The sequence below is a fragment of the Acartia tonsa genome, chromosome 7 (genome assembly GCF_053477335.1).
Source record: "Acartia tonsa isolate MP-2025a chromosome 7, ASM5347733v1, whole genome shotgun sequence".
NCBI classification, from domain to species: Eukaryota; Metazoa; Arthropoda; class Copepoda; order Calanoida; family Acartiidae; genus Acartia; species Acartia tonsa.
Window position 1 is genome coordinate 19,021,994 of NC_137266.1, and position 16,534 is coordinate 19,038,527.

At 32.2% G+C, this 16,534-nt stretch overlaps 1 protein-coding gene across 1 annotated transcript in view; it reads left to right on the forward strand.

The window, feature by feature from the left end:
- LOC145324429 (muscle calcium channel subunit alpha-1-like) overlaps positions 1 to 14,531 on the forward strand; it is a 54,468-nt gene extending 39,937 nt beyond the window's left edge. The window contains exons 42-57 of the mRNA XM_080167018.1: positions 223 to 384; positions 2,705 to 2,783; positions 3,163 to 3,258; positions 3,499 to 3,656; positions 4,328 to 4,401; positions 4,845 to 4,908; positions 6,502 to 6,568; positions 6,928 to 7,026; positions 7,914 to 8,050; positions 8,474 to 8,524; positions 8,870 to 8,933; positions 9,406 to 9,464; positions 10,489 to 10,592; positions 10,885 to 10,995; positions 11,801 to 11,882; positions 12,931 to 14,531. Of these exons, the coding sequence (XP_080023144.1) occupies positions 223 to 384; positions 2,705 to 2,783; positions 3,163 to 3,258; positions 3,499 to 3,656; positions 4,328 to 4,401; positions 4,845 to 4,908; positions 6,502 to 6,568; positions 6,928 to 7,026; positions 7,914 to 8,050; positions 8,474 to 8,524; positions 8,870 to 8,933; positions 9,406 to 9,464; positions 10,489 to 10,592; positions 10,885 to 10,995; positions 11,801 to 11,882; positions 12,931 to 13,024 (1,501 nt within the window). The 3' untranslated portion in view covers positions 13,025 to 14,531. The remainder of the gene's footprint in view (positions 1 to 222; positions 385 to 2,704; positions 2,784 to 3,162; positions 3,259 to 3,498; positions 3,657 to 4,327; positions 4,402 to 4,844; positions 4,909 to 6,501; positions 6,569 to 6,927; positions 7,027 to 7,913; positions 8,051 to 8,473; positions 8,525 to 8,869; positions 8,934 to 9,405; positions 9,465 to 10,488; positions 10,593 to 10,884; positions 10,996 to 11,800; positions 11,883 to 12,930) is intronic.
- Positions 14,532 to 16,534: the final 2,003 nt, after the last annotated feature.

A 16,534-nucleotide genomic window follows, 5' to 3' on the forward strand; every position in this document is an offset into this window, starting at 1 on the left:
TTTGCTTGGGGTGTTAAAAAATGTACAATAATAGCTCATTTTATATCTATTAATATTTTCCATACCTATGTAATGATTTTGTAATGCTAAAATATCCCTTTAAGAGTATGTGAAATTTTAAAGAAGTTTACAATAAAAAAAGCACATAACAGTTTTTTTCCCAACATAGTATTTTCATAGTCAAATACAATGCAACATACCAATTTATTTTATTCTTTTTAGCGAGGAGGCTATTTGTGACGCAGCCAGTGACGACGCGGGCAAACCTGGCGGATGCGGCAGCTACGTTGCCTATCCCTTTTTCATCTCTTTCTTCATCATGTGCGCTTTCCTGGTTCTCAACCTGTTCGTTGCTGTCATCATGGACAACTTTGATTATCTCACCAGGATTGTTAATCTTTTTGAATATATTGCGTTTGTCCTAGGACTTTTATAAGTGAATTTACAAATAGGTTCCCCGTAGGGGTTAGGCATTGAAAAAACTTATAAGATGTTTTAAAACTGGTTAGGCTAGTTTAATTGTCAACTCCGACGTTTGTCAGTGATTCATTTTTCCTAGGACCGATTTAAGTATAAAATTATTTGTCTGTCTGTTTACTAGTGTCAACCAGGACAAACGCAGGAGTCCCAAACGTCGGAGTGGACAAACGCAGGAGTGTTAAAATATTAATTTTATTAAGTATTTCTATACAGATTAGGTTAGGTTAAGATATGAATGAACAAATGAGCCCCCCGCAGGGGTTAGGCATTTAAAAAACCTACAAGATGGTCCAAAATAGGTTAGGTTAGGTTAAGTGTCCACTCCGACGTTTGGGACTTCTGTGTTTGTCGTAGGACCGTGTAAAATAAATTAAAATACAGGTTTTCAATATGGCTCCAAAAGCAATAATGCAAATTATATTATAATCATATGTATCTATATCTGAAGAAAACTGCTTAATCATTGACTTTTCATGTATGTAATTTTGTCAAATACTTTGCTAATATCATGATAAAAGGGGAACTTGTAACAGAGACAGAAATTGAATTAGTTTTGATTTATTTTCATCTTACTGTATGCAAAAAAAATGTATTGGACATTGCTTTAAAATTTATGCACACTTACATATTTAAGATCAGATTTAATTCAATTGCGGATATTTTTAAATGAGAAATTAGGTCAAGTTTCTGAAAGTCTACAGTATTTTATGCAAGGTTTAAGGTATTAGCAATGAGCATATTACAGGAAATAGGTTTTTTTCATGCTTATTTCTGATAATATAATATGGTTGTCCCAGCCACTTATAGATATAGAACATAAGAGGTTATTATGACAAGAAAAAAAATTGTTGTCAATATAGTTTGCTAACATCGAACATGTAAAATCGGTAATTTTGTTTAACCAGAAGGAGGGGAGGGGATGAAGTATCGTGGGTAAATAGAAGGTTTCGTTATTTTAGCCAGCTGCAAGTTTCACTGTATTATGTTACCTGAAAATCTGGTGTAAGATCCAAGTAATAATGTATCCATTCAACCACTTCAAAACTCTCAATTTTGTGCTATTATCATGTTGACTTAGGGCTTTAGATATAATTGATCATTGTGATAATATCATGACGTTATTGTGTCAGCTATGTTCTAGTTCTTGATTGCAGCTCTAACCTCCCAAAGACTCATAAGAACCTTACCTAAAAATCATAACCTAAGTTTTATTAGCCATTTTTAAGATATTTTTACTAGTAAATATAATTGAGAAGTTTGATTGATTTTGCCACTTAATCATCGCTTTATACCTGATATAATTGCATTTATTTATTTGCAAATTTTCCCTGCAAATTGTTTCAAATATTATCAGGATTGAAGATATTGGGTGTGCATTCACTTCCGCACTTATAACATATTGCCAAAACATCAGAACAGCATATTATTACGAAAACAACATAAATTGTCCTTTTGCTTAACTCTCATACTTCAACATACCTTAACTTTATTTGCTATTGTTTATTTCTGCGAATATGAAAAAACTTTGCATGTATGATAATAGACGGAATTGAATGGATACCAAAATGTTGCTGCTAAATTTCAATATTTTTACTTTTTTCAAGTATTTTTCAATTACGCATGTAGTTTTACATATAAAAGGTAACATATATAGGCTATTCATTAACAGGTAACAATATTATAATATTTTTAATGATGGAAAGGGAAGGATCTAACTTAGAACTTATTTTTGGAAGCATCTTATTGTGCCTATAAAATAAATTACGTCATTCAATACAAATGACTAATGATGTAACTTTGCAAAGTGTCTCAAAAATGTGACGTCATAGAAATGAGGAAATATCCGTATATTTTATTAGGAGTTTTCTTTCCCACTTATCTCATCTCCCTCATTTTAATGACGTCACATGGCTGATTTTGAGAAAGTGTGTAAAGTTACCAATGATGGCCAAGTTAACATTGTACCATTGGCCAATAAAAAAGTATACTGGCCTTACTAATTATGGTTTCTAACATAAACATTATTTTTGTTCTGACAAAGACGGATCCAACAGAAAGTGAATTGTTTAAGACAATTACAACTTTATAAGATATTTCTCTTTCTTTTAAAGTTTATATTCCTTAGGATAAACTTATAGACTCTTAAAAACTCCTGGCAAGATAGGTATACATAATGATATATATTTTTTGCGTGGTTTCACAACAAAAAAGGTTGACAACTTCACAGAGATTGGTCTATCCTTGGTCCTCACCACTTGTCTGAATTCGTCCACCTCTGGTCAGAATACGATCCGGACGCAAAGGTTTGTTATTGAGAAGGTTTGCTGTGCTACTCTATAATGCTGTCACTTCTTTGTCCGTACATCCATTGCGTCCCAATTCGTACATCTGTGGTTAGAATACGATCCGGACTCAAAGGTTTGTTATTGAGAAGGTTTGCTGTGCTATTATTTGATGTTCTTGCTACTCTTTTGGTTTATGCTTCAATTAGTGAATTTTAATAAAACAATACCTAATATTCGTTACTAAGACAGTTTTGGTTGGTAGGAAAGAAATAATTTCAAGAGAGTGATATACTCCCTTGCCTCTAACACATACACTTAAAAATAGCCTAAACCCATTATATTAGTAGTTATCATACTTTCCACCATCTATTAATTCATCATTTTAAAATTTTTCTAGGGTTTTATCAAGCATGTTGACGTAGTAACTCTGCTCAGAAAAATTTCTCCACCACTTGGTTTTGGTAAACTATGTCCACACAGAGTTGCATGCAAGGTAATGAAGGATTTTTAAAAGTTTGTATAAAGAACAAGCTTGTTCCTTTACTGTTTAGGTACACAAGTTTGATGACAAATGAACTTGATTCTTGTTATCAATATTTCATAATTATATGAATTCCTACAGTTCCGTTAACTTCATCGCTTCACTCGTTTCTCTTAAACTGTAACGGACAGAAAAACATACTGACGGTCACGGTAGAGTAGCTTCACTACTTTTAATTGCATTACATTTCAGCGTTTAGTAGCAATGAACATGCCCTTAAATTCCGACGGTTCAGTTAACTTCAACGCCACGCTGTTTGCTCTGGTCAGAACTTCACTCAACATCCTTACTGAAGGAAATATTGACGAAGCTAATGATGAATTAAGACACCAGATTCTCAAGATTTTCAGGTTTATATTGTAATTGCTCAAACAAGGATGACAGCAGCCATAAGTAGCAAAGCATACATATAACAGAAATATGAATGAACAAACAAGAGATTTACAGAGTGTACATATAGACCTGGAAAGTAAACATTCACGAAACCTTTTACATAAAATATGTATTGGCCTTTTGTAGCATTCTTGATTTCCCTATTCTATTTTTTACAAACCGACGGAAAGACGGACATTTCGAATTATAAAGTAGCCTCGCTACCAAAATGGAAATAGGCATACACCGCGTAATTCCAAGATTTTTAAACTAAAGTGTAGGGATTTATTTTGTTATGTAATGCCTCATACCAAATTAAGACAAAACTAATTGAAAATAATTGCAAAATCGTAATATATGTCTTGAATAGTGTATTTTATCATAAACTAGCGGCTACGCCCCTAGCATCTAGGAGCTCTGTATTCAAAGGGGCAGAAAGAGGCTAGAAAAATAGCTGAAACCCAAGACTTAAATCTGAATATCAAATAGCCTAAAACCATAAGAGGACCTATGTAAAGCTTACATAAAATAGATAACCCAATCAGTTCAGTGATTATTGAGATCTTAAGCTTCAGACAAAAACCCTTACTTCTTTATATAATAAGATAGGTTGGAAAAAAAAATTACTCAAAAAAAATTTTTTATCTAGACAAACAGATGTGAATGTGCTTGACCAATGTTGCCCACCACCCAAAGTCAACGCTTTTGGAGATGCTTGTGATTGTAAGTAATTTATTAGCATATTAAAGCTGTTCTGTAACTAGTCAATAGTTCTGATATTTTTTTACAAAGTACATCACTCTCTTCAGGATTATAACAATCATTTTGTTTTAGAATTTTGTAATTGTTTAATAATTTTTCATCGCTTTGTTTCAATTGCAGGGAAGCTTTGTAAGCTTTGGGTTATTTAGCATAGATATAGAGCAAGGACGTACAAGCTTTCTCTTTTTTTTTTGGGGGGGGGGGGAATTAGCGCGCTTATGGATTAGAACCGGTTCTAAGCCATAATTATGTATCGTATTCGTAGACAGTTTTCTACGAATATTAAAATCTCGGGGCTAACAAAACTAGTGTTTATCTAATAATTTTTAATTTAATATCTGAGGAAAGATGTCTATAATACGAAGCGATAAATAACTATTAACCAATTTTTTATATAATTTTAGTGGAAGATGATGTGACTGTTGGAAAATTTTATGCAACATTCCTTATTCAAGACTACTTCAGAAGGTTAACTTTTTATTTATTCATTTCTCTGAACAACCAGGGGTACAAGAATCCATATATTATTACCTGGATGATGCAACAGATTTTCATGTACTCTCTGATAAAGTGAAACCCGCAGCTGACAAATTATTCATCCCTTTATCCATGCCTTTTACCCCATCCCCTCCGCTCCTACTGGATGAACGATCTGACAAATCAATGAGGTCCATAACAGCAGGCTAAATTGTCAATATATACACGTATATTTTATATCCATTGTAAGAATGGATATGATTCTACAAAATGTTATTGATAATAATTACATAGTTAACAGGATGTCTGCCCATGGGCCTGTCTGTCTTTCCACTAAGATTTCGTAGGTGGCTGGACCATCACCAATCATAACAAATAAAATAACCCCATCTGAAGATCAAAATCATAGTCTGAAATGTCTGGACACAGTTACTTTAAACCAACCAATCAAGTCTTTACAAAACTATATTTTACAGTCTAAAATCCCCATTATTCATGTAATACAGGCTTGTGTCATTGAATTAAATTACCCGTACAAAAAATGAAAGACAGAATGACATACTAACCAGGTCCTTATCCCTGTGTATCTTTTATAACATATTTTTTTCCTAATATTCATTTCAAAGAAATGTTTTTCAAATTTCCTAGTTATGAAACATAGTTACAACAAGAATGTTCAAAATAGATTTGAAATACAATTTGTTTAACACAATTGTGTAAAACTATTTCTATTATGTCCGTTGGTCCTATATTTATTAATAAAGATATTATCCTAAGCTTCTGATTTTTCGAAATAATGATTACCTAAACAACAAGGTATAATAATGTAAGCAAGTCATCTCTATAATAAAGTCCTAAAAATGTAAGTATGTCATTAAACAGTATTTTAGCAATTTTGAAACAAAGGCAAATACATTTTTGTTTTGACTTAATCTGATTTAAGAGCTTCTCTTTTTGGGTGTTATCATCCTTGATTTAATTTAGATAAGATTAATAAGCTTTTAACGCGTATTTTATAAAGCAAAGCATTCCTCACTTTGTCTGTCCAAAATATTTTAAAAGAGTAAAACACTAGAGGGAGAAAGGGTTAAATAACTGTATCTCCCCATCGCAACCACCTTGTGCAATCCTTCTATTGGGTCATTGAAAATCAACCAATGGTGTCGCTTATATAAACACAGCCCTGTAGCAGAATATAATTTAGAAGGAGACGAAAGAGGTCTTTGAAAAAGAAAGGTTGGTAGTTGTCTGTATATACATCTACATATACTATGTATCTGTTGTCTGTCCATATCTGTTATGTTTAGATAATATGGACTTTTAATCAGAATAATCCGTCCAACTTAACAGGAAGTTTTAGCAGACGAAGATTTTTGTTTATATTTAGTCGCATATGACTCATTCCAATATTTAGAAAATTATATTTTGCTTTTATATATGGATAAAATGAAAAAAAAATGCCCTTTACTGCAAAAATGTATACACGTTCTAACCAATAATACTGCCAGATAATTTCTCCACAAAAGGTTCCTATTGGTCTAATTTACTTATAACGGATCTATAACTATTATATCTACTGTTTAGATTTAAGAAGAAGAAAGAGAACAAAGCTGCTACAGAACTTCCAACTGATAGATCTACTGTATTCCAGGTTTCATTTCATAACCTTGTATTAGAATTATTAGAGTGGCTACGCTAGCTTTGTGCCTCTAGGGACACTTAAGGAAAAGTTAGTAGGGAAGCCGTTCCTCAAATTTCATTTTAGTTTAAGAAAAAAAATAATATAACTAATTTTTTCTAAGGACGATTACACATTGGAGTGTGGAGGTACCCTCCTTAAAAATAGATATCAATCTTTCCTTGACTTAAATAAGGGAGAACCATATCAGTTAAGCAGTTAGTGAGATCCTTTGCTGCAAAGACAGACTGACAACTAATTAAGGGATTTATGATCTAAACTTCCTTAATTTATTTTTGTTTTTTTAATATTTTACCAAGATATTATTTTAGGCTGGTTTACGAACTCTGCACGAGGCTGGACCAGAGCTACAGAGGACTATATCTACAGATCTGGAGGTTATGATGGCACAGGAGGCCATGCAAGCTCAGGTACACATATCTATCTTGATATCTTTTTTCTATCTATCTATCCTACCCTCTTTATATCTATCTAATCCTGTGCTACAGAGGATAATATCTACAGATCTGGAGGTTTTGATGGCACAGGAGGCCATGCAAGCACAGGTATACACATATATATCTTACTATCTTCTATCTATCCTACCCTCTATCTATCTAATCCTGTGGTACAGAGGACTATATCTACAGATCTGGAGGTTATGATGGCACAGGAGGCCATGCAGGCTCAGGTACACACATATATATCTTGCTATCTTCTTTCTATCTATCTATCCATACCCTCTATGTATCTATCTAATCATGTGGTACAGAGTATTATATCTACAGATCTGGAGGTTATGATGGCACAGGAGGCCATGCAAGCTCAGGTACACATATATATCTTACCATCTTCTTTCTATCTATCTATCCTACCCTCTATATATCTATCTAATCCTGTGCTACAGAGGATAATATCTACAGATCTGGAGGTTATGATGGCACAGGAGGCCATGCAAGCTCAGGTACTCATATATATCTTACTATCTTCTTTCTATCTATCTATCCTACCCTCTTTATATCTATCTAATCCTGTGCTACAGAGGATAATATCTACAGATCTGGAGGTTATGATGGCTCAGGAGGCCATGCAAGCTCAGGTACACACATATATATCTTACTATCTTCTTTCTATCTATCTCTCTGGTCTTTAGCAACAGGTTAAATTCTTCCTAGCTCTTATATTGCTATCTTCCTTTATTTAATTTCTCTCAAAAATAATATTTTTGCTATCTAATCATCTATCAATTTAACATATTTGCATTAAATATTAAGAAATATTTAAAAAATTATTTGCTAAAAGCATTAATTACTACTAGGAGGAAGAGGATATGACCCATACCCGTCGTATGCACAACCCACTGTTTGGCAACATTGCAGAGGAGCTACGCAGACAGACAAGCCCAGTTAGTAGACATAAACGTCTACATTCGGACTTCCAAGAGCTGCCTATTGAGTAAGTACTAATGGCGTTGTTAATCTTTACTTAAGTATTAAGTAATCCTTTTTCGTCCTAGGAAAATTAAAAGCCATGTTATATGAATGATTTGTACTCGAATTTTCGTTTTGGTAGTATTACTATTCTGTATTATACCTTTTACTCCTATTTAAATTCATACGTCTGTAGTTTGCAGGGAAAATGAATGTGATAATAGACGAATATAATAGTTTTCCTATGTGTGAGATTCAGCTTTTAGTAGCTTACAATAATTTGGGGAGAATAAAGTATAGTAAATGTAAATTTAGATTATTTTTAAATACTTTTTATTGATCTATTTTCGGGGGTAAAACTTATTGAGGAATTTTTGAATAATTGTATGCAATATATACTTGAACTAATTCTATTTTATAATTTTCAATCAAAACAAATTATTTTTAGTCCTCGTACTGGTGCTCAAGAACAGCAAACTATACCACAGATTATTTCAAGGTAAATTATTTAGATTAAGAGAGTAAACTTATTTTGTTACGGTTATAATTCAGTTGAAGGAAAAAATGTAAACAAAGGAGTTTTAGTCCATTCTTATAAGTAAAGTTCAATCCTTTTTTTTGATGCATTTTCATGTTATTTAAATTTATGCCTAAAAACAATCTTAAATACCTTCTGGCTCAGTGATTCACCAAAAGGGTGTAACAACATTAAGGGTTGAAAAAAGTGAAGTCAGGCCTTTTTAATTTCAAAATAATGACTCATTTCCGCATGATACTGTTTAATTATAAAAAGCTTCTCTGATTAAAAGGTTTTAATGTAACTAATTATTATTATTGTTATTAGATATAGCCCCAGTGTAAAGCAGATAAAGGAAGCCTTCAATACCATTAATGAATATGCTTTCCAGGTAATTCATACAATTTAAAGCAATGTCTTTTAAGAAGTTTTTAATCTATTCTGAAATTATATGTATCTAAGTTTTAAATCATATGCATTGTAAATAGCGAATGAAAAGAATTGAGGAATGGGGGGTTTCGCAAAATTTGCAAGAGTAATATATAAGAAGGGGAAGGGTTTACAAATTTTGAGGCAAATGTAAAGCTCCCCAGAGCAGTTAAACATCAGTAGTCCATTTGTAAGCAATTCTCATAGAGATCTGTTAGGGTTTCCTAGGAGCCTTACAAATGTTAGGCTTAGGCTAGCCTTAGCCACTTTATGAGATTTGGCAGAAAAACTTAAGAGACAACAGACAATCAACATTTTTATTTCCTGTGCGTGATAATCTTTACTTAAGTAATCCTTTTTCGTCCTAGGAAAATTAAAAGCCATGTTATATGAATAATTTGTTATTTGAATAAATTCTTGCTTAATACTTATAGGATATTCCGGAACAAACTCATCATTCCCAGTTTAGCCGTCCTAGTCATATGAATAACAGGTAGATAAATAGATATATAGTTAGATAGTTAGATAATAGAAAGGTAGAGAGACAGACTGATAGACAGAAAACATAGTTAGACAGATATGTACATAGATACACAGACATGTAGACATAAAACATAAATAGACAGACATGTAGACATAAAACATAGATAGACAGACATATAGACAGAAAACATAGATAGACAGACATATAGACAGAAAACATAGATAGACAGACATATAGACAGAAAACATAATTAGACAGACATATAGACAGAAAACATAGATAGACAGACATATAGACAGAAAACATAGATAGACAGACATATAGACAGAAAACATAGATAGACAGACATATTGACAGAAAACATAGATAGACAGCCAGAAAACATAGATAGACAGACATGTAGACATAAAACATAGATATACAGACATATAGACAGAATACATAGATAGACAGACATATTGACAGAAAACATAGATAGACAGCCAGAAAACATAGATAGACAGACATGTAGACATAAAACATAGATAGACAGACATATAGACAGAAAACATAGATAGACAGACATATAGACAGAAAACATAGATAGACAGACATATAGACAGAAAACATAGATAGACAGACATATAGACAGAAAATATAGATAGACAGAGATACAGACAGAAAACATAGATAGACAGACATAAAGACAGAAAACATAGATAGACAGACATATAGACAAAAAACATAGATAGACAGACATATAGACAGAAAACATAGATAGACAGACATATAGACAGAAAACATAGATAGACAGAGATACAGACAGAAAACATAGATAGACAGACATATAGACAGAAAACATAGATAGACAGACATATAGACAGATAGGTTTTTAGACAAATAGATATGAGAAAAATAGATAGACAGACAAATCTGAGATCTAGACAAACAGACATACATTCAGTCAGAAAAACAAAAAGACAAATAAACAGTCAGGAAGGTATGGCTGTGGTATCCTCTACTCTACCTCTAAAACAAAAATGTAATTGTTTAGGTTGTCCCCTCCTACAACACTACCAGGCCTGTCCCCCCAGGGGTTGATGCCCCCCGGACAAAATAGATCCCCCAACAGGTCTCCAGGAGGTTTGACTCCAACAGGTACAATTCTTTCAGTTGAGTATAGCAATGAGTAAAATAAGATACATTTCATAGGGATATGTCAATAAGAAAAACTTTAAAATTTCATGAAACAATAACATACTGCGAGGATCCATGAAGGGGGGAGGGTATAAAAGGGTGTTTACAGCCAAAAAAAATGTATCCACCCCAAAAGCTTTTAAAAACAATACCCTTCTTCCATTTTTCTCTTTTTTCTTCAAAAGCTTGGACGTCCTTTTCGATTTTTCTGTAGTTTGGTGAATATGCTTATAGAACCATACAATTCATTAAGGTATGCCTGGATTGCCTGGTCTGGCACCTGCAGGCTCCAACCTTCAGGGAATGGGCCAGGGCATGAGCCCGCCAGGCAGGTCACGTGGTCTACCTGTCCTCAAGCCTCAAGGTAACAAAAACAAAAGATAATAATAGAAACAGAAATGTGCTTATTGTGTTATTGGTGAAGCTACTCTATAATTCATTTTGTTTGTCAATCTGTTTGTACGTCCATTTGCATCGCTGGAGGGTTAATGAGATTTACGCATCTGCTATTAAAGCTATGTTATTCTTTACCAAAAAGTTCACAACTGTTGGTAAATGCAATAAAAGACAAAAAAAATATTTTTCAAGTTTTCGTGATTTTATATTACTTTTACACCTTTTTACTCCTTAAAAGGACCACATAACATTTCCTTTATAAATCACTTTGTTCGTTTGTCAGACCATAATTTTTTGTTCTCCTTTTCTTATGAATATTATCATCCCTGTTTAATATAATGCTTGGTTGTAAACACAAGTGCAGGCTAAAATAATATAAGTACATTGAATTTTTATGGGAGAAATGTAAATTTATATTAAAATTTCATATACACTTTTTCTATAGAATATAACATTATGTACCTACATTAAGTAAAAAATGTTCAGAAAAAGTTTAATGTAAGAAAAACATCAAAGTCTAGAGTAAGATTAAACAAGGCTTGACTGTGTTTTTTTTCTACCAAGAATTGAACAGTTTTAGTAACAGTATTTTTTTTCCAGTATGAATTTGTAACTGATTTTTATCCGCCTAAAACGGATAATAAGTAAAAACCCTAACATTAATACCAGTTTTGTTGGCTCTGTCTTTTTGGCCCCCAGTGGTCAACTAAACTCAAATTAATCAAATACTTTTTTCATTTTATTATCCGCAGAAAATATTCTTGAATATTTAGGGCGGGAATCTGGAAGAGCCACCTCCCCCAGGTATCCAGACATGGATCTACCCAGCTATGATCCGGGTGTTCAACCTTCCAGGTAGGTTTCTCATTGTCAGGTATACTGGGAGAGGCAACTTCCTCCCCAGGTATCCAGACATGGAACTACCCAGCTATGATCCGGGTGTTCAACCTTCCAGGTAGGTTTCTCATTGTCAGGTATATTGGGAAAGGCAACTCCCCCCCAGGTACCCAGCTATGAAGCTATGATCTGGGTGTTCAACCTTTAGGTAAGTTTCTATTTGCCAGGTATGCTAGGTGAGACACCTCCCCTCAGATATCCAGACATGGATCTACCCAGCTATGATCCGGGTGTTCAACCTTCCAGGTAAGTTTCTCTTTGTCAGGTATACTGGGAGAGACAACTCCCTCCCCAGGTATCCAGACATGGATTTACCCAGCTATGATCTGGGTGTTCAACCTTTAGGTAAGTTTCTCTTTGCCAGGTATGCTAGGTGAGACACCTCTCCTCAGGTATCCAGACATGGATCTACCCAGCTATGATCCAGGTGTTCAACCTTCCAGGTAAGTTTATCTTTGCCAGGTGTGCTAAGTGAGACACCTCCCCTCAGATATCCAGACATGGATCTACCCAGCTATGATCCAGGTGTTCAACCTTCCAGGTAGGTTTCTCATTGCCAGGTATAATAGGTGAGAACCTCCCCTCAGGTATCCAGACATGGATCTCCCCAGCTATGATCCTAGTGTTTAACCTTACAGGTAGGTTTCTCATTGTCAGGTATATTGGGAGAGACAACTCCCTCCCCAGGTATCCAGACATGGATCTACCCAACTATGATCTGGGTGTTCAACTGTCCAGGTCAGTTCAGGGATGATAGGAGAGACAAATCGAAGATTTTAAATTTATCTGTGGTACTCTAACCTTACGGGGCTACCCTGTAGACAATATAACATATCCTAATCTAGCCTAAGACCACCAAACAAGTACTACAACCCCCCTCCCCTTTTTTTCAATTTTCTTTTTAAAACTGAGAAGGGTTTCTGTGCTTGACTAGACACTTTGAGTGAAACCGTCGCACTATTTTATGCTCAAAGAATCTGCAGTATAAAACTGATTATTATTTTAGAATCCAACCTGCCCAGCCCCAGCAACCTATGCGACCTCAACCTGGAGAACCCATGCGCCCCTCAAGATCTAAAGGACCTAAAAATCCTTACTAAGTCGAGATCCATCCATAACATATCTATAATAAAATATAGGCATAAATTTATTTTTGATGATCAGTAAGCCCGAACTTTAAAAGTGTCTGCTACAAGTCAGTGATTATTGATAAGTGATAAAATGTTTTTGTTTATGAATCGGGACTTTTTTTTACAAGTTTATTATATTTTCGTGTTTTGAAAAATATTTACAAAATATGATAGACTTGGGCAATATTATTTTTTTTCTACAATATACCTTTACCCCCTGTGTATAATAGCCCCTTACAATGACAAGTATTGGGTCGAAATTAGATTGACAGAGTATGTGATTTAAATTATTGTTATCCAGTTATTTTTTTAAGGATTAAACTTTAGCATCGTTGGATTGGTGTTTTTATGGGAATCTTGTAAGTTAGGTTTGAAAATCCATCTTAAAATTAAATGCTCTACTAAAGTCAAAATGATTGAGGTATGGTGTTTTTAAGTGTCTTTGATAAACCTTGATTTAAGAGATTTTTGCAAAATCAACCCTTCCTTTATCAATATTTCAAAAGTTTAACCTTTAAAACGTAGCTGAACTTATTAAAAATGACTATTCGATTTTATGTAAAGGTTTATTAAACTGTTATTGTTAATTTTTGAAAGATATGTGTATATGATTAAACCTTTATATTAAATCCCTAAACTAAGGGGCAGAGATCAAGATATCACTAAAATTTGCAGAAAAAAAATATGCCTTAAACCTTGAGACTTTTTATTCTGCTACTTTGTTGAAGTCCTAATTTCTGCCCCTACCTTTAAAATGCTTTACCCCGATTTTTTTTTGCAGCTTAGTAATAAAATTTCAGTGGTTCTACATCATTTTTCTACTTTTTCTTATCTCCTTATTATACATGAAATCAAAATAGATTTAGAATATTTAAAATAATTTGTTTTTATTCTGTGCATATTTATTAAAAGAAAAACCTTTTTTATAACCTAATTTACAAATGATTTATTGTATCTTGTATAATTTCTAAAATTCCTTAAGAATTTTTTTATTAAAAATCTTAAGAAAATAGACTATATTAAAACTTTGTAAGAAAAAAAGAAATTAAGGAAAATCTAATCTTCTTGAAACTTTTGTCTTCAAGATTTTAAACCTTTTCATCCCTTTTAATAATGTTTTAATTCCCAAGAACATTTTAAAAATTTTTCCACTTATTTCACAATTTTTAAGGATCTAAAATTTTAAATATTAATATAAAAATAAAGTGCCTTGATATAAGTAAACAATAAAATATAATACAATATTTTGACTTTCGAAGATTTATTGCAAACATGTTGCATATTTTTTAAAAATTAAATTAAAAATCTTTATTTTATTAGGTTTTCTGTAAGTTTATAAAACGATCATTAAACCAACGACCTTCTAATAATTTATTGATCGTTTGGATTTAAGAGTAAACAGTTGAGATAAAATTATGATTTTATTATTTTGTCCTCAAATATAATTATATAAGTATAAATAAATTATTTCACCATGTTCCATTTATATTTTTTATTTTAAAGATAAGAGAACAATAATATCCCCAAGTAGCGCAGAAATAACAAATAAATACCCACATATGAAAAAGGACCATTAAACATTATAATGTAACAATAATGAAAATTGTAAGTTTTGTAAAAATCTTTGAAGTAGCTTACTCGCTTATATTTAAGTGGAAGAAATGGATCTACTGCAGTTCACGGTAAAATATTGCTGGTAAGCAATATTTCCAAAAATCAATGAATTTTAAAGGCTTCTAGCTGCCAAACGGCTGAACGTACAGATCATGCCAGTACACTGTTTAAAGCGGCATAAGAAGGCCTACAAATAATCTGGAATAGCAATTAATCAATAATGCATAATTATCTCGCAGTGCAGAGAAATGTGCAAAAAAGACCTATTTTACGCGTTTTTTCTTCAGTGAAGCTTTCCCTGTGCATAATTGGATCTTGGTTATTCCAGATTATTTGTAGGCCTTTTTATGCCGCTTAAAATGGTGTGCATATATGATCTGTACGTTCAGCCTTTTGGCAGCTAGCAGCCTTTAAAATTCATAGATTTTTAGAAATATTGCTTACCAGCAATATTTTACCGTGAACTGCAGTAGATCCGAAGAAATTTATATTGGAAATGCTATACTCTACAATTCACTTTGCCTGTCAGTCAGCCCGTCCGACAGTCCGTCAAACTGTGGGGGAAATGTGATTTTCTCGGCTCCTATTTTAAATAGACTACATCCTTATACAATCTAAGAACATCTTGGGGAAGGTTGCGTAATTATATTATAACAAATTGCTACGGCAATTGTCAACAAAGTTAAAGATTAAAGTTTCTAGTTGTTGGAAAGCTTTACTGTACAATAAAATAAAAAAAAGAAATATATTGTATTTTAGACTTTTATTGACTAGTATAATTTTTTACATACAGTTTATTTAAATATTTTTTTTAATATGATAACATTTATTGCACGATTAAATAGATAAATATTAAGAGGTATAAACTTAACAAAATATAATACAATTAATATGATTTTAAAAATTAGAAAATGCATAAATTTTATTTGGTTAGGTATATTTTATGATGGAGATTCTATAACATAGGATTATATAGGATAAAAAGATTAAATTTTATATAATTCTTTTTTTTCTAATTAAATATGAGCATGATTTAAATTTTTTTGTTCAGAATTCAATTTAATACGCCTGTCAAAAAGATTTCTAATTTCGTACTTAAAATTTGTTTAACTTTTCTTTTAAAATATTTACAATTTAAATATCATTTTTTGAATGATTAAAATACAAATAGCAAATTAATTGCGGAAATGATAAAAATTGAGATTAAGCCTTGAAAAATTTGTAAATTTTTATACTGTATATTTTTTCTAAAGAACTGACATTACATTTAATAAACAAGGCTTTAAAGAAAATGTACTTTTTCTTTAATAAAACAGAAAATGAAAAATGTTCGATTACTAAATTGTTTGACTGATTTACTTTACTTTTTAAAATCATAGAAAAAAAAACAAAAAAATCGACCATTCTGAAAAAAAATCTTCGAAACATCTTGATTAAATTCTTAAAGAGAGAAATTGCCACTGATGACATTGAAAATAATGCAAAATTTTTCTGCAGTCTCGCTACAAGCATGATTCATGCATGACGTTTTAAATGTTGGTTCAATTGTGCTAAATAATTACTCATAATTGAAAAAAAGAAAATATATTTTAGTAATGATATAAGAAATATAAAAAGAAGAAATACCAATTTTATAAGATAAGTTTACTAACCATTAGGTAAATTAGGAATTCTAGCTTATCTAATTTGGAGATAGGTTTACCTATATTCATTTAATTCGATTCTCATAATAAAGATTTTGCTTAATGTTAATGTTGCCCTTAGAAGAATAAATTAATAAATAAAAAATTTAGCTTCATTATAAACACACCATGACGATTTAATATCCTCTTCGTTTAACGTCATGTTAGTTCTTTAGATGTTAAT